General features: G+C 39.4%; 1 protein-coding gene across 9 annotated transcripts in view; it reads right to left on the bottom strand.

The window, feature by feature from the left end:
* Positions 1 to 20,063, bottom strand: part of MAP7D2 (MAP7 domain containing 2) — a 156,415-nt gene that overhangs the window by 14,002 nt on the left and 122,350 nt on the right. For 7 of the 9 annotated variants that reach the window (XM_056558627.1, XM_056558624.1, XM_056558622.1 and 4 more), the window contains 7 exons: positions 14,546 to 14,697; positions 13,764 to 13,891; positions 12,140 to 12,366; positions 10,039 to 10,171; positions 8,970 to 9,174; positions 8,552 to 8,656; positions 934 to 987 (listed from right to left, as the gene is read on the bottom strand). In XM_056558627.1, coding sequence (XP_056414602.1) covers positions 934 to 987; positions 8,552 to 8,656; positions 8,970 to 9,174; positions 10,039 to 10,171; positions 12,140 to 12,366; positions 13,764 to 13,891; positions 14,546 to 14,697 — 1,004 coding nt within the window. The remainder of the gene's footprint in view (positions 1 to 933; positions 988 to 8,551; positions 8,657 to 8,969; positions 9,175 to 10,038; positions 10,172 to 12,139; positions 12,367 to 13,763; positions 13,892 to 14,545; positions 14,698 to 20,063) is intronic. The other 2 variants (XM_056558629.1, XM_056558626.1) reach the window with 1 other exon arrangement.

The following is a 20,063-nucleotide window of genomic DNA, read 5'->3' as shown; positions in this document are numbered from 1 at the left end:
AGAACCAGAATTGTTTTATTTTTCCACTGTTGTATTAGGGATTATTTATTGCAGGATAAGTTGTACTTTCTAATGATACATTATATGATAAAATAAAGTGTATTACAAAACCAGAAAAAAATTATATGTAGGGCAAAATTGAAAAAAAAATATGCAATTGCACAATTTTGTGGGGCAATAATTTTTTCGGTGTTCACAATACGCTAAAACTGACATACTCTATTCTATAGGTCAAGTCGATTACAATAATACCAAACTTGAATAATTTTTGTTTCATGTTATGGTTAAAATAAAAAATATTTGAACACATAGGGGAAAAAAATTAATAAATTAAAAAAAAAGTTGTTCAGTGCCATGTTCTCACCCCAATAACTTATTTTTTCACCTTTCGAGTGGTGTTTTTAACGGTACCACTTTTGAGATGTGATGTAGCCATGAAACTGCAATTTTGGCATTTGGATTTTTTTGCGTTTAGGTCATTGACTGTGTGGGAGCAGAAATGTAATAATTTAATAGTTTGGACAATTACGCAGGTGGCAATACCAAAAATGTGTATTTTCTCTTTTACAGTGTATTTAAAAAAAAAATGGGAAAAGGGGGATGATTAAAATTTTTATTAGGGGAGGGATTTTCCTTCAATATATATGTTCAAAAACATTGGACAAAAAAATTTAAAAAAAACTTTTTTTGCCCCCCCCCCCTTGGGCTTACATAGATTAATGCAATGCTATTGCATTACACTGACCCATGAAATCTGTGCTCTATTGCTATACATCACCCCCCCCCCCAACACACACACACACAAACCCCATTCCTGTGCTACATCCCAAGTTCCTATCACATTTAGGCAAATGAAGGACTTTGTATCTACGCATACCCATGGTACACATGATGTTAGCATACTTATTCAGGTCAATGGTCAGAGAAACATACCTTCGGTTCTATGACATCATTCTTTCTTGTTCTTTTCATGATTTCATCAATCCTCTAGGGATAGAAATGTTTGAAAACCATCATTACTTCTTACTTAATATAGTTTTCTTCAATAAATATTACAAACCTTGAAGGGGCTGTCCCATGAAGAATATTGTTTACAAGTATATGCAGTCCTAAATAGTGAACAATTTGTGTGTGTGTACACTAGTGTAAAAAAATGGCTTATATCAACAGATATTCTTGGAATACTTTTAGCATCACACCACTTGCAGTCCCCCCCCCCCCCCCCCCCCCCCAATAGCTCTGTGGAGGAATCCTTGGTGTGATAAGTTGACTGATTCTAAAGCTTTAGGGTATGTACACAAGGCAGAACATCCATGCAAGATTCTGCCGGAATATTCCGCACAACCATTCTGCTGAAGCAGAGTCCCATTGATTTAAATAGGATTTTGCTGGATTGTGCACCTGGTGGAATTTGGGTGGCAGAGGCTCCTGCCCCGGTAATCCTGATTACGGCATCTGCAGAAAGAATAGATTTGTCTATTCTTTCTGCGGATTCCACTCGGAAATGCATTAATGTCAATGAGAAAACACATTTCCGAGTGGTCCTAGCGGCCGCCGGATTATTCCACACATTTTATGGCGTGTGAACATGGCATTAGCATCTTCTTCACTGAAGAAATTCACTCCTCTGTGCTCTCCCCTGTCTGATAGTACTCCTCTGTGCTCTCCCCTGTCTGATAGCAATCCTCTGTGCTCTCCTGTCTGACAGGACACCTCTGAGCTCTCTCCTGTCTGATAGCCCTCCTCTGTGCTCTCCCCTGTCTGATAGCCCTCCTCTGTGCTCTCTCTCCTGTCTGATAGCCCTCCTCTGTGCTCTCTCTCCTGTCCGATAGCACTCCTCTGTGCTCTCTCTCTCCTGTCTGATAGCACCCCTCTGTGCTCTCCCCTGTCTGATATCACTCAACTATGCCCTACTGCACCACAGACCCCACGTCATTTGCTACTCTCTCGCTTTCTCTTTTTTGATTCCTTACTTCTCCATCTTTCATATTCTTTAATTTTTTAAACCAAATGTAACCAATACACAGTCTGGTGCTTCTTTGTCAAACCACTTACTAAGAATTAATAATTTCCCTAGGAAAAAAAGTTTAACAAACAATTTCTCTTTCCATATTGTACCTCGTCTCCTAATAGCACACCTTTCGAATTTACATCAACTTTAATCTCGTACTTATTTTCAAAAAACATCAAAAAATTCTGGGATTTTTTTTTTTAATCTTGTTGCATTCCCACCATAAATGTACTAATCCTGCATTCACTCCTCCATATTTTGGACGGTCTGTGTTCTCTCTGCACTTCATTAACCATAACTGACATGGAGAGTAGTCCATACAATATATTATCTTGAGTTGTGTAAATTGATATTGTTTGTTTACGGTACACAATCCTGTATTCTTTAAAGGAGTACTCCGGTGCACATTTTTTTCATGTTCTCCCGTCCGGGCTGCAAAATAAAAGAAAACACACTTTATCTTACCTGCCAACGAGCCCCCGGAGCTCCGGTACAGGTGTTCGGTCACAGGGCTGTATTCTTCTTACTTCTGGTTAGCCCGTCACGTCACACGGAGCTTCAGCCTATCACTGGCCGAGGCGGGACATCGCTGCGGCCAGTGATAGGCTAAAGCTCCGTGTGACGTGCCGGGCTAACCAGAAGTAAGAAGAATACAGCCCGGGGACCGAACACCTGTACCGGAGATCCGGGGGCTCGTTGGCAGGTAAGATAAAGTGTGTTTCCTTTTATTTTGCAGCCCGGACGGGATAACATGAAAAAAGTGTGCACCGGACTACTCCTTTAATCGTTTTCCACGAATCCTCACTAATTATCCCAATTTCTTCCTCCCAGTTTTTTTTTTTTTTTATATTAAAGAGTACCTATCACCATCTAAACTTTCCCTAATCCCCCTCCCCATCTGTCCCTGACCAACTATATCCCTGCATTTATTTTGCTTTAAAACCCCTAAAAATACCTTTTTCTATGCTCTCCAGTGGCTCAATTCAGCCGCACAATGCACAGGAGGTTATCATAGCAAAGGCAAGTCCATGGAGAGAGCAGATAAGCAGTGCATATATAATTAGCCATGTGGAAAGTGGATAGAGGGGAGAGGAACTGAGAAAAAGAGAAGAGGGAATGTATCCTCTCTGTTTGCTCCCTGCTTTTGTATGAGCTGAGTGCTCCCTCTCCCTCCTGCCTGTCTGACTGACAGGCTGGGAGCTACACAGAGGAGATTTCAGACTCACTCACTGACAGGAATGCTTGCTGACAGGATTGCTAGGGAGACCCCTAGTGGAGAAGTTTTTAAAGTTAAAAAAACATGGCAGGAGGATTTTTTTTTTAAATAAAAGCAATTAAAAATGTATTCAGTAGGGCTTTATCTTTAATTTATAAAAAGTTTGTTTCATGAGAGGTACACTTTAATTTGAAACTTGTTTTGCGACTCTCTGAATAGCATTCTATATATCTTGCCCAGCGTTTTTTTCCTCGTATCCCTACTTTGCAAAAACTCAATTAACACTAGCAAGCGGTGGGACCCCCGCAATCAGACATCTTATTCCCTATCCTTTGCATAGGGGATAAGATGTCTTCGTGCCAAAGTACCCCTTTAACCAAGCTGTTTAATATAGAAAACAAAAAAAGTTGAGACAGGGGGCATCCCTGCCAGGTTCCTCTCATCAGTGGAAAAACTTCAGGTAAAGTCCCATTTAGTCTTAAACTAGCCACCGGGGCCCTATATAATAACTGTACCCACCTCAAGAATCCCTCACCAAAAGCTTCCAATATGTGCCATAAAAACCTCCACTCCACCCTGTCAAACACCTTCATATCTAGCAACTGGATGGAGTGGAGGAAGCCCGTACCTAATTTAATATTGGCAATCTGGTCCTCCCCAATTTAATCAGACACTACCTTTGTTAATCTTCTGGCCAATATTTTTGTGTCCATCTTAATTAACGAAATAGGCCTATATGATTCCACTTTCAATGTGTTCTTTTTGGGGATGAGCATAATTGTCGCCTCTAACATCGAAGATGGCAAAGAATGACCTCTAAATGATTCCTTAAAAATGGAGCATAAAGTAGGAAACAGAATATCAGAATACTCTTGATAAACCCCAAAAGGGAGCACATCCCCTCCTGGAGCAGATGACCCTGAGAAAGACATAATCGCCTCCTTTATTTCTTCCACTGTAATTTCCCCCTCTAACATGTTCCTCTGCCCATCAAATCACTTAGGGTGTTCGCATCTTACTAGGTAATCAGCAAATTCTCTATCCTTTGGAGACACTTCAGATTGATCTAATTTAGAAAAGAAACCCACTACCGCCTTCACTTTACTTACCATTACCATTCTGTGATTTAACTAAATTGGCAAATAATTTCCCTGGGTCATCCACCTTCTACAAAAAGTTCCTCTGCCCTGAAAAAAAACATCCTATGCTGTGCCTTTTCAGTCATTAAAAGGGGTAGTTCAGTTATGTTAAATATCATTTATTTAATTCCCTCATATAATGATAAATATAACTTCCTAAGCAAGAAATTAAAAGTAATGCTTCATTGCAGAGCTATATGAAGCACAAAATGCGCGAAATGCAGGAAAATGAGCCATCCTGTGTCCACTCTGTCTTGGCTTTCTTCCCCTAACTGCCTCTGGCCCCCACCCTTGGAGACAAGAGTCATGTGACTTATGCTGCCTCCGAGTCCATGACCTCAGAAGCAACTGCACAGAAGATCTGATAACTGAGGAAGTAAGGGGGTTTACAGATGGACTTTTTGGGAATGCTGGGAGTTGTAGTTTTGCAACAGATGGAGGCTATATAGTACAGAAGATGGAAGCAGGATGGGAATGGTTGCTTAGTAATGCTCTGAAGGTTGGGGAAAAGGGATTGGGGAAGAAAACGGCAGTTAGGAGGAAGTGAGCACAGAGTGGCAGCAAAGGATGCTGGGACCTGTAGTTTAAAGACAGCGTGCGGGGCAGGTAACAAGTAGGAGGGCAGAAAGGTGTATGAGAGCCACGTACAGGAGATAAAAAAGGTCACAGTAGAATAATAGATGCAAGGTTAATGTCCTAAGCTGATGTGAGTTTTTTTTATTTTTTTATTACGTTCATTGGATAACCCCTTTAAAAGGGGTATTCCAGTGAAAAACGATTTTTTTCATTTCAACAGATTTGTAAATTAAAAAATCTTAATCCTACCAGCTGCTGAAGTTGAGTTTTTCTCTTCTGTCTGACAACAGTGCTCTCTGCTGACGACTCTAGTCTCTCTCAGGAACTGTCCAGAGCCTGAGAGGTTTGCTATGGGGATTTGCTCCTACTCTGGACTGTTCCTGAGACAGACAGATGTGTCAGCAGAGAGCACTTGTCAGACAGAAAAGATCAACTCAACTTCAGCAGCTGATAAGTAATGGTAGAATTAAGAATTTTTAATAGAAGTAATTTACATATCTAAAAAATACAGTGTAGCCCGGACCTTCTAGGTGAGTATAAAATGGATATACGTGGATCGTGCTTCAATAATAATTATCATTTATTTATAAAAATAAGATTTCACCACTTCTCACAGGGCCCTTGTGAGAAGAACATACATAATAAAAGGCAACCTAACAATGTATTAGGCAATAGTATTAAAATTATACACTTGGCATAGAGTAATAGAATAAAATAGCAGAGTAAGATCTGTACCATACAAATATATTAGAAAGTTGCTCTTCTAGATGTTTAGGGTAATCTAGAAGAGCAACTTTCTAATATATTTGTATGGTACAGATCTTACTCTGCCATTTTATTCTATTACTCTATGCCAAGTGTATAATTTTAATACTATTGCCTAATACATTGTTAGGTTGCCTTTTATTATGTATGTTCTTCTCACAAGGGCCCTGTGAGAAGTGGTGAAATCTTATTTTTATAAATAAATGATAATTATTATTGAAGCACGATCCACGTATATCCATTTTATACTCACCTAGAAGGTCCGGGCTACACTGTATTTTTTGGTTTTCCTTTTCTAGCAATTAAGGTATAGTTGCTTGCCCTGTTTGACCTCGGTGCGTAATAGTTGTGAGCTGCACACATCTACATAGTTTTTTCTAATTTACATATCTGTTTAATTCTTTGAAGCCAATTGATATGGATAAAAAAAAAAAAAGTTTTTCACCGGAATACCCATATAACTTCGCTAGTTGGTCTTGCAGTTGTTTTAATTTGAGCACGATTCTCAGTCGATTGATCCCTCGCGAATTTGTCCTCACTTCCTACCACCTTATCCCTGAGATCCTTGTCTCTTTGGAAAAACTCTCGCTTCTTATTGTTCACTTCTTTACAAAGCATGCCTTGCAATGCCTTCAATGTGTCCCATACAATTTGTAGAGGGGTGGAGGATTTATTTATCTCCCAGAGTTCCCATAAGAGTTTCACAATAGCTTCCTTATGTCCAAATAGTTTGAGCCAATGCGTATTAAAGCTAAATACTCTCCCCATCTTTTTTCTTTTCCCCTACTGTCAAATCCACTAATAACGGTGAATGATCGGATATAGATCTAGGCTCATATATAATACTAGCCGAGTACCCAGCGTTGCCCGGTTTCTCCTTCCTAATCATTGTTGGGGAGGAAAAATCAACAAAGGAGGAAACTTGAATTCATATCCCGTCCCTCCTTTTCCGACCCTCCTGTCCTCAGGTGGGACTGATTTGTGATGAAGATATTGTAAGCTGAAAATAGAAGGGGATGTGGCTTTGTGGGACTGGGTGTGATTTGCAAGCAGGACCGATGCACACAAAGGGTAGATAAAAGGGGTGGGGCTTAAATGTGGGCATGCCTTTTTGAGATGGGGTGTGGCTTGCAAGCCAGACTGACACATTCACCAGGAGATGCAGAGCGGAGCTTGTGGAGTAAGGTACTGGAAGACCCATATACTTGCATGGGACTTGAAACAAGCACCCATCTTTTATGTAAGGGTGTAGGTAAGGGTTAATTTAACTATCATATATTTTTATTTGACAAAAGTAATATGTGTACCAGGTATTATTAAAATATCTCCAGCCGTACTGAAGTTATGTGAGAACATACATTTCCCATTGATTTGCATGGGACTTTAAACAAAAACCCTGACCCTGGCAAATGGGGGTAGTTAAGGTTTAAATTAACTATCCTATATTTTAAGTGGACATATAAGTAACATGTGACCAAGTATTATCGAAATATCTACAGCCGTTTGGAAGTTATGCAGTAACATATTTCCAATAGACTTGTATGGGACTTTAAACAATAACCCCGACCCTGGCAAATGGGGGTGTGTAAGGGTTAAATTAGCTATCCTATGTTTGTTGTGCCAAGTTTCATGTTAATATCTTTAGCCGTTTGGATGTGATGCTGGAGCATAAATACATATATACACGCACACACACTGAGTTTTATATATATTACTAATTTATTTTAAACCCAGCTCATTACAGGGCAATAGATCTGTCCTGGATGCGGATTGATACGTGGCGGAATAGCAAGAATATCTCTGTTTAGCAGGATTCATTGATCGCCATGGATCATTCCACCCCCAGCTCCTTCACTATTTTTGACAATGGAGTTTGTATTCGAACGTTCCTGTGTTAAAGTCCTCCCACTTTAACTATATCCCTGTATGTCCATAGTGCAATTAAATATCACCCAACAAAAATAACGGGACATGTTACCTGCCTTTCACAAACTGAACCACCATATTTATTGATTTGATTACGAGGAGAGAGAAAGGGGGGGGGGGGGGGGGTTGGGCCGTTGGGAGTAGTTGAAAGATAGCCAAAACCATCTCCTGCCTATAACATCCTCTTCTCCCCTGACATTTGTTGAGGGTCAGTCGGGAGGCTTCCACACACACATTAGATGTCAGCTGTTCCTGCCTAAATATGTAGGTCTACCACACACTTATCTAATGTATACCGCTAGGTTAAAGTGTTTCTTTTAACAAGTTATAAAAGACATGTCAAAAGTTTGGCGATACCCACACCTATCTCTGCTGAGACTCCCACCTATGGCTAGAACATGTCCGTATGACATGTCAATAGTTTATTTTTAAGACACAGTAACACTTTAAGGCTATGTATATTAAGAAATCCTAACAGAATGTTGTACCTAAAAAAAACATGGTGTTAAAAAGGTGGACAGTTATTTAAAAGGTGTACTCCGGCGCTAAGACATCTTATCCCCCTGAATGCAAGCCTATGTTAGGGGGCGTGACAGCTGCCACGCCCCCTCACATAGGCTTGCATTCAGGGGGCGGAGCGTGATGTCACACGGGGGCGGGGCCATGATGTCACAATGCTCCGGTCCCCGTGATTGCCAGTAATCAGGCCCGGAGCGAACATGCTCCAGGGACTGATTCTAACAGGGTGCTGCGTGCAAGATCACGGGGGTCCCCAGCGATCAGGCATCTTATCCCCTATCCTTTGCATAGATGTCTTCGTGCCGGAGTACGCCTTTAAAACAAAAGATTTAGGAATGTCAAATTTTTTTGCAGATATTTATAATTTAATGTATTGCATATATCATACATAAAATATACCTTTTTCCTCTCCAGACGCTCCTGTTCAATCTGCTGTATGATCTGCTCCCTCTCTACTCTCATAGCTTCTGCTGCTTCTCGTGCCTTCAGTTCAGCCTCTTCCTTCTGAAAAACCCCAAATTATGGCACACTTATGAATTAGTTATACAGGTATAATAAGAGAAATATGGCGTGACACAGCCACATCAGAGAACTTTCCGGCAATGATCCTTCAGAAGATTTTTGGAAGACCTAAACATTTTTAAACTGCAGCCCGAAATAGACATGTAAACATTGTCATAAATGGTTACCCCATAACTAGTACCTTTATATAAAATGTTGGTCTTTGTTAGGGTGTGTGTGTTGGCACATTGTATGCCTGCATGTAGAATAAGTCACTCCATATATGTCCCCTATTGGTTTGGCATTATTTCATTACCTGTTTTTCCAAGTAGGCCTGCAGTTGTTTTTCTTGTTCTTCTTTTTGCAGACGTTCCTCATCTGCTCTTACTTTTGCCTCTTCCTCCGATTTCTTCCTGGCTTCCTCCTCCTCTTGTTTTTTTCTTTCAGCCAGAAGTCTTGCTTCCTCTTCTAAACGGCGCCTCTCTTCTTCTGCCTTCCTCCTTCTCTCCTCCATCTTTTGCCTGTAAATAAACATAAAAATTGACACAAATACAGTCAAAGAGTTCCTGTATTCAGTATTAAAACAAACAAACTGAGTTATTTATACCATTTTGTAGCCTTCCTGGAATATAGCGATTTTAGGATTTTACAATGTTTGACCATCTTCACTTTTACCTGAATAGTCAGCTAGGCGGCCACATTCTAAGCTATGAATGGAGGTGTCATTAAAGAGGACGTCACCATTTGAAATGTTAGTTTTATTTTTCATTAAATAATTCTAGGACATATTTTTATAATGCAGTTTCGGTGTTATTCCATCTAGAAAGTTATGAATAAATTGACAAAGTGATATATCCCTATATATTCTTATAATGTCAGCATTGGCTAGAAAGAGTTAATATGTGTAGAGAGACACCTTCAATAGTAAACAAATTTGTCAATGTAATTTTACATTTCTAGCTGGTATAAAAAGCTGCTTAAGTGCATGCCACCTTGGTAGTTTTTATACTGATTTGAAGCCAAACTTAGGAGTAAATATATAAATCAAAAACTTTTTTTTTTTTTGTATAATTCACTCTATTCTTTGCTTTGGGTACAAAATCAGCATGAACAAATGTATGAAAACGACCTGTGTGAAAGCACCATGTGGCTATATATATAGAATTATCATTAAAACTGCTTATAAAAAATAAATAAAAAAAATTTAAAAAAAGAAATAAAAATAAAAATTGTGTTTGTTTTCATATAAAAAACTATTCAGGGCAATAAAAGGGAAGTTGCTGATTAGATAATTTACAAGATCAGACACAGCCATGGTCCCACTACAATTTTAACCATCAGTACCTTAGAGAGGAAAATAAAGCTGACCAACATTACTGACTTACCTTTCTAGTTCCTCGCGTTCACGCCTGTCCTGTTCTTCCTGCTCTTTCTGTAGCCGGGCCTGACGTCTTTTCTCAGCTAGGATTTTTGTTGCTTCATCTGCGTCAGTTGTACCTGCTGTCATCTTGCTGGAAACTAAGGAAAGAGTCAAATATTTTTACGTTATAATCATTAATATTATTAGTCTGAATCTAAGAATAATGAAGAATAATAGCCTCGGTGCTCAGCCAGTCAAAGGACCTGACCATTGGTCCCCCAATTTCCAAAGTCCAACAAAAGTAACAAGTGGCCCTCCAGCGATCCAAATATAAAAAATGTAAATGTATTCACCCATCCGGTCAATCCAAAAGTGCAACGTTTCAACCTACACAATGAGGTCTTGAAAAAGACCTCATTGTGTAGGTTGAAACTTTTCCTATATGTAAATAAGCATGTTTTAAATGTACTCAAAAGAGATGCAATGTACTGCATATACCCCCTCTGACTAATCAGAAAACGGTCCTACATTGGGTTGATCATATCTGTTTCTCAGTTGTAACCATGCCAGTTGGAATTTTATTTAAGAGAGATGCTTTCACATTTATTGTGTAACACGCCTGATGTAGGGCCTAAGAGGTCAATAAATGTATCATCGCTACTCCACTTATCTCCTATATTGCTAAGGCTAACACTGTGCCAACTCTCGTCTGATAAGGAACACTGTTACACAGTGTACTGTATATCAGAGGGTGGTGCATGACATGTTTTCTGTTTGGAATTCTTTGAATCCATATGGTCATGCTCCACTCTTTTAGGCCCTGCACTAGATATAAGTGTATAAGTGTCTTCCTTTTAGTACCTTTGTCATGCTGTCTCCTTAAAGTGGCACCACATGGTCCAATTATGGTAACATTAGTGTATTACTTATTTCTACTGAATATTTTAGCTAATATCCGCCCCCTTCCCAATGTCTGTTAAGGGCTCGTTCACATTGAAGTCAGGCTCCGTTAAAGGGGTACTCCGCCCCTAGACATCTTATCCCCTATTCAAAGGATAGGGGATAAGATGTCAGATTGCCGGGGTCCCGCCGCTGGGGACCCCCGCAATATAGTAAGCAGCACCCACCTTTAACTGCTTCCGGAAGCGCTGGAGGCTCTGAGGCTAATTCCTCGAAGATCATGAAGTCACGCCCCGCCCCCTCAATGCAAGTCTATGGGAGGGGGCGTGACTGCTGTCACGTCCCCTCCCATAGACTTGCATTGAGGGGGCGGGGCATGAAGTCACACGGGGGCGGAATTGTGACGTCACCATCTTCCGTCCCCGTAGTCGGGAGGAATTAGCCTAAGAGCCTCCAGCGCTTCCAGAAGCAGTTACAGGTGGGTGCTGCTTACTATATTGCGGGGGTCCCCAGCGGCGGGACCCCGGCGATCTGACATCTTATCCCTATCCTTTGGATAGGGGATAAGATGTCTAGGGGCGGAGTACCCCTTTAAGTAATTTCTGTTAGTAAAATCTGTTCAAGCCTTTTGCAAAGAGATGTAAAAGGATCCCATTGATGTTAATGGGATTCTTTTACAAACCTTTGTCATCCGTTTGCACCTGTTTTGTTTCTATTCCGTTTTTTGACTGTGCATGCAGAAACGGATATAATAAAGTTAACATTGAAGTCTATGGGAAACGGACGAGCCTTTAAGGCCATCTATTTTTTTTCCAATCTGTTTTTGATCCGTTATTACTTCTGAGCATGCTAAGAAAAAGGTGTGAGCAACCAGGAAGTAGCCAGACAAAAAAAATTAATAAAAAAAGGCACAAACTGACAATAAAAGGACAGAAACAAATGAAAAAACAATGAAAACTGATGCCACCTGAAAGTCTGTTAAAATAACAGACAAAATGCATCAGTTTGCATCTGTTTGTTAGTATGGTCTTTAGCAGCAATAATGGAAGAATAGCGGGACAGGACAGAAGGGCCATGTGAATCTAGCCTAAGAATGTTCCTTTGGCAACAATTAAAGATCATGAGAGGACTTTACTAAACTGCAGTCTTATAAATTCAGCATTGTATGAATGTTTACTGCAGGGAAACATTGCTCATATCTTGACTGGAGTGTATTAAGTACTGACTTTCATTTGCTTCTTTCTTCTCTCCAGGGGAAAGAGTCTTGTCAGGTTTAGTAGGCTCAGTTTTAGACTCTGGATGTTCTTCTGTTTTAGGAGTTGTTTGATGTTTCTCAGCCTTCTTTTTTGGTGTATCCTGGCTGGGATTTGGACTAGATTTATACGTGATGGGGGATGCAGAGTATTGCTTGTTGTTCCTAGCTGGGGACTGTGAGTAAGATTTTGAAAGTGATCTGAAAGTGAAAAGGTACCAGGTGAGACTGAAGTATGTGTAAACAAAAAAAAGTATATGGTACAAAGATCATAATCCAGCACAATACATCATAAAAATGGATTTGTTATCTATTCCGAGCTCCCAATACACATGAATGTCCAGCATCGCCGAACATGTAGGTTTTCCCTATTGGAAGGGTTAAGATGCAGCCATACAGTTCTGGCACTGGCTTATTCCTCACAGAATTGATAGCAACGGCCTTTGAGAGGTAAAATGTAGGGATCGACCGATATCGATTTTTTAGGGCCGATACTCTGTGGAGGCTAGGGCCGATAACCGGCGACACCGCTGCAGATCATTGATTTAAAACGGGCGCTTTAAATCAATGAACTGCAGACACCGCCGCCGCCACCCGCTTCTCTCCCCCTGCCTGTCCTTGGGTCCTGAGTCCTATCACCGTTACCGCGACCACCCCCCCACCGCTGAAATCCAGGCAGGAGCAGGAGAGTGGCAATAACACTGATCAATGCCATGCTGTTGCATGGCAATGATCAGTGTAGGAAATCAGTTTGTGCAATGTTATAGTCCCCTATTGGGCTATATCATTGCAAAAAAAAAAAAAAAAAAAAAAAAAAAAAAAAAAGGGAAACTAAAGTGTTAATAAATGTGATTTAACCCCTTCCCTAATAAAAGTTTGAATCACCCACCTTTTCCTATAAAAAAAAATATACAAAAAAATTTGTAAATAAAAATACACATGTGGTATCGCCACGTGCATAAATGTCCAAACTATAAAAATATATCGTTAATTAAACCACGCGGTCAATGGCGTACATGTAAAAAAATCCAAAGTCCAAAATAGCATATTTTTGTACCATAAAAAAATATTTATAAAAAGTAATCAAAGACTGATCAAAACAAAAATGGTACCACTGAAAAACTTCAGATCACGGTGCAAAAAAAAAAATAAAAAAAATACTCATTTTGGGACGTATTAATTTTGTTGCATGTAGTTATAATTTTATTTTAGTAGTAAAAGCCCAGCCCAGAGTGACGTCCCCACGTCTGTCCAGCCCCTACATGACCATCATCTTGTCATATCCCAGATCGAGGAGCAGCAGGTGCAACCTCACCGATTGTGTGATAGTCAGGAGGTACAGGACTAAGACCCCCCCCCCAAAACAAATAGATTTTTAGTGGTTTTTGTATTGGGGCAGACAAGTAAGTAATGCTATATGCTTCTGCAACATTTGTCTTTTTTTATTTTTTTTGATGTTGGAGTACCCCCTTTAATGTCCAGTTGCCAATGTATTCATTGAATAACAATGCATACAAATGTCATAAATAAGTTGAAGGTACACATCAGTCTGTGGATCCAGCTAAACACAGACAAATACAATACACTGTTATTCATACTTAGGTGTTGCAGGAGATGATGATCTCTTGGACAGTGCTGCAGGAGACTCCGGTCTTCGGACTGGGGTACCTAAGGCACAGGCTGGGACCGGGGTTGGTGATCGTTTTTCCTTCTTTAACTTTTCAGGCTATAATCAAAGTTACAGCATGAGAGAAGTAAAAACAACAAGAACAACTGTAATTATTATAAAAAAAACTAGCAACATTATATAGAAAATGCTAAATAAATTACATTTTGATGTTAAGGGGGAAGATCTAGAACTTTGAGGGTGTTCATATTAGATCTCCAGGCTCCCATTACAGAGTCTCATTTGCCTATGTATAATATAATTGTTATTTGATAATCTTATTCTCATTGGTCATTCTTACTGGTTACTGTTAATGGGACCTTAATGTACTGTCAAAGTCCCAACAGAAATCTTTGCTGACTGAAGCCAAAGGAGAACATCTACGATTAGCATGCTTTGCCCTCTTTGATCTGTGTCGGTGGTTGTATCTACGAACAGAGTTCCACTAATATATATGGGACAGGTGAGATTTTATGGTTGGTACAAGATATGGTACATGCAGAAAGAGTACACTGTCTTGCAGAGTAGTCCATTATCTTTTTCATTTTGAAAATTATTTGCACAGTTCATTTTACTAGCTGGTGTTTAAGATGCTAGGATCTGTTTTGTTAGCTACCTGCATAAGCTGAACATGATGAATAGTTCCCCCAAAGTCTCAATGGAGGTATTTAAGGATAAATATAAAAGGATGGCATTTAGAAGTGGATCACATACTTGCTTTGAGTCTGGAGATGTAGGCGATCTGATACCTTCGGTTCCATTAGGAGACGTTATGGTCTTTCTTCTATCAGCACTTCGAGCAGGTGACGATTTGAAAGGAGATTTAAGAGGACTAGCGGGGGCTACACGAGGACACACATGGAAGACTAGAGAGTTATAGTGTAAAGGCAAGAAATACAGGAACATATAGGAAGAAATTCATAGAGAAAGAAAGAAAAAAAGGAAAGCACAAATATGTATAAAAATACAAAACAAAAAAAAAGTATATTTTAATATCAAGTCAAATCAAGGTGAATCATAGTGGACTGTTATTTATATAAAGCTCGTTTAGATTGGACAAAGCTTAGTGTGATTCCTTACCAGGAGCTTAAACAGACATTATGAGCAGTGGTATCCAACCTGCGGACTTCCAGATGTGACAAAACTACAACTCCCAGCATGCCCGGACAGCCGTTGGCTGTCCGGGCATGCTGGGAGTTGTAGTTTTGCCACATCTGGAGGTCCGCAAGTTGGAGACCACTGGGATAGAGGAATATTTGCTCATCTGTAAGACGTTGCTACCATATAATGCACACAAAGCTCAGCATTTCCATTACAAGTATAAAGTTCTTATCAATATTGTTGGGTTATAGAAATTTAGTTAAAGGGGTACTCCCGTGGAAAAATTTTTTTTTTTTTTTTTTTTTTAAATCAACTGGTGCCAGAAAGTTAAAGATTTGTAAATTACTTCTATTTAAAAAATCTTAATCCTTCCAATACATTTTATGGGCTGTATACTACAGAGGAAATGCTTTTCTTTTTGAATTTCACGGATATCACGAATACAGTGCTCTCTGCTGACCTCTGCTGTCCATTTTAGGAACTGTCCAGAGCAGCATATGTTTGCTATGGTGTTTTTCTCCTGCCCTGGAGAGTTCCAAAAATGGACAGAGATGTCAGCAGAGAGCACTGTGGTCGTGACATCAGAGAAATCCAAAAAGAAAAGCATTTCTTCTGTAGTATATAGCCGCTAAAAAGTACTGGAAGGAGTAAGATTTTTTTATAGAAGTAATTTACAAATCTGTTTAACTTTCTGGCACCAGTTAATTTAAAAAAAAGTTTTCCACTGGAGTACCCCTTTAAAGCTCTATATACATGTATCTTGATTTATATCAGAACACTAACTCTATCCTAAAATTCCCTGTTGCAGCCAAGGAAATTCATTCTCACTTATCCAGTTAACATATGAGATGTTGGGTTGAACTTACAGTGGTTCTGTCATCAGACTAGGCAGCCCTGTTTACCAGCAGTACAGTACGAGTACAAGTTATTTCATGTATTAGTCCAAATGGCACAAAGAATTGTGTTTAGCTCATTTTAGTGATTTAATTTTTCTTCTGTATTAAAATGAATGTGTCAACTGGATTTACTTTTACTAATTCCAGCCAGATAAAGAAACATGCTCTTTTTTGTAAGCAGTTTCTATTTATTGATTGTAATTTTTCTTCCTTTTTTGTACATTTTTATAGGGGAAGCCATCTTGACTGAGCAGCTTCTTTGCTCTGCTAACATTTCGGTTATGTTCACGCAAACAGGATCTGCTGCATATTTTCTGCAGCTTACCTATTGATGCTAATGGGTAGCAAAATCAGCTGCGCAAAATATGCAGCAGGTCCTGTACATGTGAAGGTACCCTAAGAGATCTGCTTTAGAGCATCAAAATGGATGTAGGTAACAGTCTGGAGATAACTCACAGGCCCTCATTACTTAGAAAATTGGGTTGTAAGTCTATGTTGCTTTCTTACCCGATTGCTTTTTTCCCCTGGTATTTATTATTATGTTGCATCCTGTTTGTCGCATGTGCGTCTTTTTGGCTTGGTTTCCAACTCCTCTGAGTTATCGGGAAAAAATCCACAACAATTCAACAAATTCAGGTTGGAAAGCTTTATAAATACGTGGTAAAGCTCAGAAATGTCGGGTTACACCCTTTTTCGGGTTTGGGAGAATCCACATCGGGTCCATCGGGAAAAAATGTTGCATCGTGTCGCAGACTGACAAAGATGCGACAAAAAAACGCGACAAAACAAGTCGGGTTTAGAATAGTAAATGAGGGCAACTGTGGTCAATGTGCACAGAAGGGAAGGAGGGTGGCTGTGACCATTATCTACTGTGAATGGCCTAATCCTGCCTTCTGCTTTCTTTATGATGCCATCTTTTGGAGGTATCATCCTTGCACCTTGCAAAGGTATCATCTGCCCTTTGAAAGCCTTGAACCATGACTGGGGAATATAAGCCTAGCTAGAATTTTATCAACAAGTGAAGCACTGAATATAATATATAACTCTCTATGCCTTTTGACACAGTCCTCAAGGAAAAAAACTTTATCCCTTAACTTAATAAGGACACAGCCATTTTTCATTTTTGTGTTTTCATTTTTTTCCTCCTCGCTTTGTAATAGCCATAACTCTTAATTTCCCACCCACATACCCAAATGAGGGCTTTTTTTTAAACTACCAATTGAACATTGTAATGACATCACTCATTTTACCACAAAATGTAAAATAAAATAAAAACACCACAATTTTGTTTGGTTTCATTTCTATGTAGTGCACTTTTCCATAAAAATAACACATTGACCCTCATTTACTAATAGTGGAGTGGAGTTCTCTTTGTGCTTTTTCTCCCAGACAGATATCTTTCCACAGTATTTACACATTTTCCCTACGTTTTGCACTTTTCCATACATTTTGCTTTTTACTACTGCTCTGAGCTGTTGAGTTTTCCAGAGCTTATATCAAACACATTTTATGCGGGAAAATTACTAAATTTGTTGGGAGTTTCAAAACGGTCAGAGACGGGCCCCTTTTTCAGTGACCATGCACCTTTCCCCGGTGGCTATGACCCTTTTTCGGGTTCTCTGAGTGAAGTAGAGAGTTAGTAGGGTTTTTGGATTTTTTGTTGGAAATTCTGGTGCACGACATATGCGCCACCCAAAAAACAAAAAACAAACAAAAACACGACAAAATCTACTCAGAAAAGCCTTAGTAAATGAGGCTTATCTTTTTTCCTGTAGGTCAATACGATTACAGCGACACCCAATTTAAACAGGTATATACTGTTGATAGGACTTTGATACTTTTTTGTATGAAAATGTGTATGCTTAAAAAGGTGTTATCCCCCATAAGGTGATTTTAGTAGACAGTAATGGATATGCTTAGGGAGGATCTGCGCTTGTCTTGGGGCTAAATGGTTATGTTGTGAGATTACCATAACACTGTGGCTAGCTTTTTGTGAACTGGTATTTCCTGTTTGACTTTTCTTTTTTTTTTACTACAAATCCCACAATTCCATTTTCCTCCCTCCCACACATCAGCCACCCCACCCATTGAAACATAAATGAGCTGCATCCATTCAAATCAGTGTGGTTTTTAATCAGGGTGCCTACAGCTGTTGCATTAGTTGCAGATTGATCCCTCCACCCATTGAAGCAGACAGGCGCCCCGTCATCAGCTGACTAGTGGAGTCAGGTCTCGGCCGCATTGCAACCTGGGAAAAATCTGAGACAGTCATTTTGTATGCTGATAAAAATAAATATTGGAGTGAAAATCACATAAGAATTGTGATAAAACCATCACACACAGGTACAGACACTATATTATGAACTACACTAACTTTACAGCCCCCGTAGCATAGTCAAATAAAAAAAAATCCTGGAATACCCCTTTCAAATTTCCCTCTTCTGACGTCTAATACTTTAATTTTTTCGTATATTGGGCTGTATGAGGGCTTTTTTTTCTCCACGATCTTTAGTTTTTATTGGTACCATTTTTTGTTTTGATGGGACTTTCTGATCATACACCAGAGAAAAAAGTAGTAAGTGAAGGGACCAAAAATCAGTAACTCTGGCTTTTGGCATTTTTTGTTACATTTACGCAATTCACTGTGCAGTTTCATTAACATCGTATTTTAATTATTCAGACAGTTGCACACATGGCCATACCAATTATATTTATTTTTTTGTTTACATTATTTTATTTGAAAAATGGGAAAAGGGGGGTGATTTTAACTTATTAGGGGAGGGGCTTATGCACATATATTAAACAGTCTTTCGATTGCAAATACTATCCAATGCATTGATAAGTGTTTTTGGTGCTCCGCTTATACAGGCTTCCTGTATTTTCAGAACACCCAACAGACAGGTTAACACCGGACATCAGCCTGATTGGTAAATTCCAGCATTAACCTGTATCCTATAAGCAGTATGCAGAATACAATCCCCCCCCCCCCCCTCTTCCCCCCCCCACTTATCCCCTATGTATCCCGGAGTACCGATTTAAGGGGTTACGTCCCATGATAGCAGTCTTATGACTACATTTTCTCCACAGAACAAGAAGAGTCAGCTTATTATAAGTTCTAGTGGCCAGACTGAAAATTGCTAAATTTCAGGAAAAAAAAAGCTAGAAAAGGTACAATTTAAGTTAATTTACAAAATTAAAAAAAGAATTTGAAACAGTGGGCCATTTTTTTCATGACACTTTCCTTTTAATGAGTTAAATGCTTTCCCCTCTCAGTAGTGACGGACAGGCTGTCTGCATAGTTGCAGATGCAGAGTTGCAGTCAATCACATCTAAGAGGATATAGACAGGCTAGGGGAGTAGGGGGGGGGGGGGGGGGGAAGAGTTCCCCCTAATGACTACAGGAGACTGTCCCATTTATTCTTCCTTTGCTTCAATTATCCAAAAGCATTTTGTTGTGCTTTTGGCTAATAAGAGAGCATGACCTCATATGTGCTGCTGTTAAACATGGAAGCATAGTCTGATTACGAATTTTCCTTAAAAGGGAACCCATTACTTTCAAGCATGCTAAATCGGAGTCATTAGGGAGGTCTCCAATTGCTTATGAATGCCACGCCAGCCTTGATTGCTATATCTCTCACTGTTCTGGGTATAGGGAAAAATCTATCAATCAAGAATGGTGGTACAGGCAGAGCCACTGGGGCCCCAAAAAGACTTCAGGTTGCATTAAGTCATGACAGGTTCCCTTTAATACAGAAGCATAAAAGTTTCAATTTTTTAAGTAATAAAATCTTGTTGCAAACTGCTTGTGAGACCTCTTCCACACTCCAGATGTTTACATTTAATTTTGGATGCTTTACAAGGACCAATCTGAGAAAACTGGGACAGAAAACCTTTGGCTGCAAAACTTACTGTAAAAGGTTCAGAAAAAAAGGGATGAATGAATGAGTGAAAGACAAATATATGGGATGAATAAATTAATTAAATACCTAAACAATATAGTGGGTAATGACATGTCCAGTAACTCAGTTTAAAACGAGAAATGAAAAGTGTGAAAATAACTTTGTCTTTTTCTAGCCATACTCCTGTACTGTTGCATGAATCAATTTCTATTCATTAGAGGGGTACTCCGGTGAAAAAAGGATATTTTTTTGTACTCCCTGTAAAATCTCTTTATCGTAGTCTTCATTGCGGGACACAGAGACCATGGGTATATGCTCTTGCTACTAGGAGGCGCT

Source organism: Hyla sarda, chromosome 2 (genome assembly GCF_029499605.1).
Source record: "Hyla sarda isolate aHylSar1 chromosome 2, aHylSar1.hap1, whole genome shotgun sequence".
Classification (NCBI taxonomy): Eukaryota; Metazoa; Chordata; class Amphibia; order Anura; family Hylidae; genus Hyla; species Hyla sarda.
The sequence above is the reverse complement of the archived record's forward strand: the minus strand, read 5'-3'. Positions and strand labels throughout refer to the sequence as shown.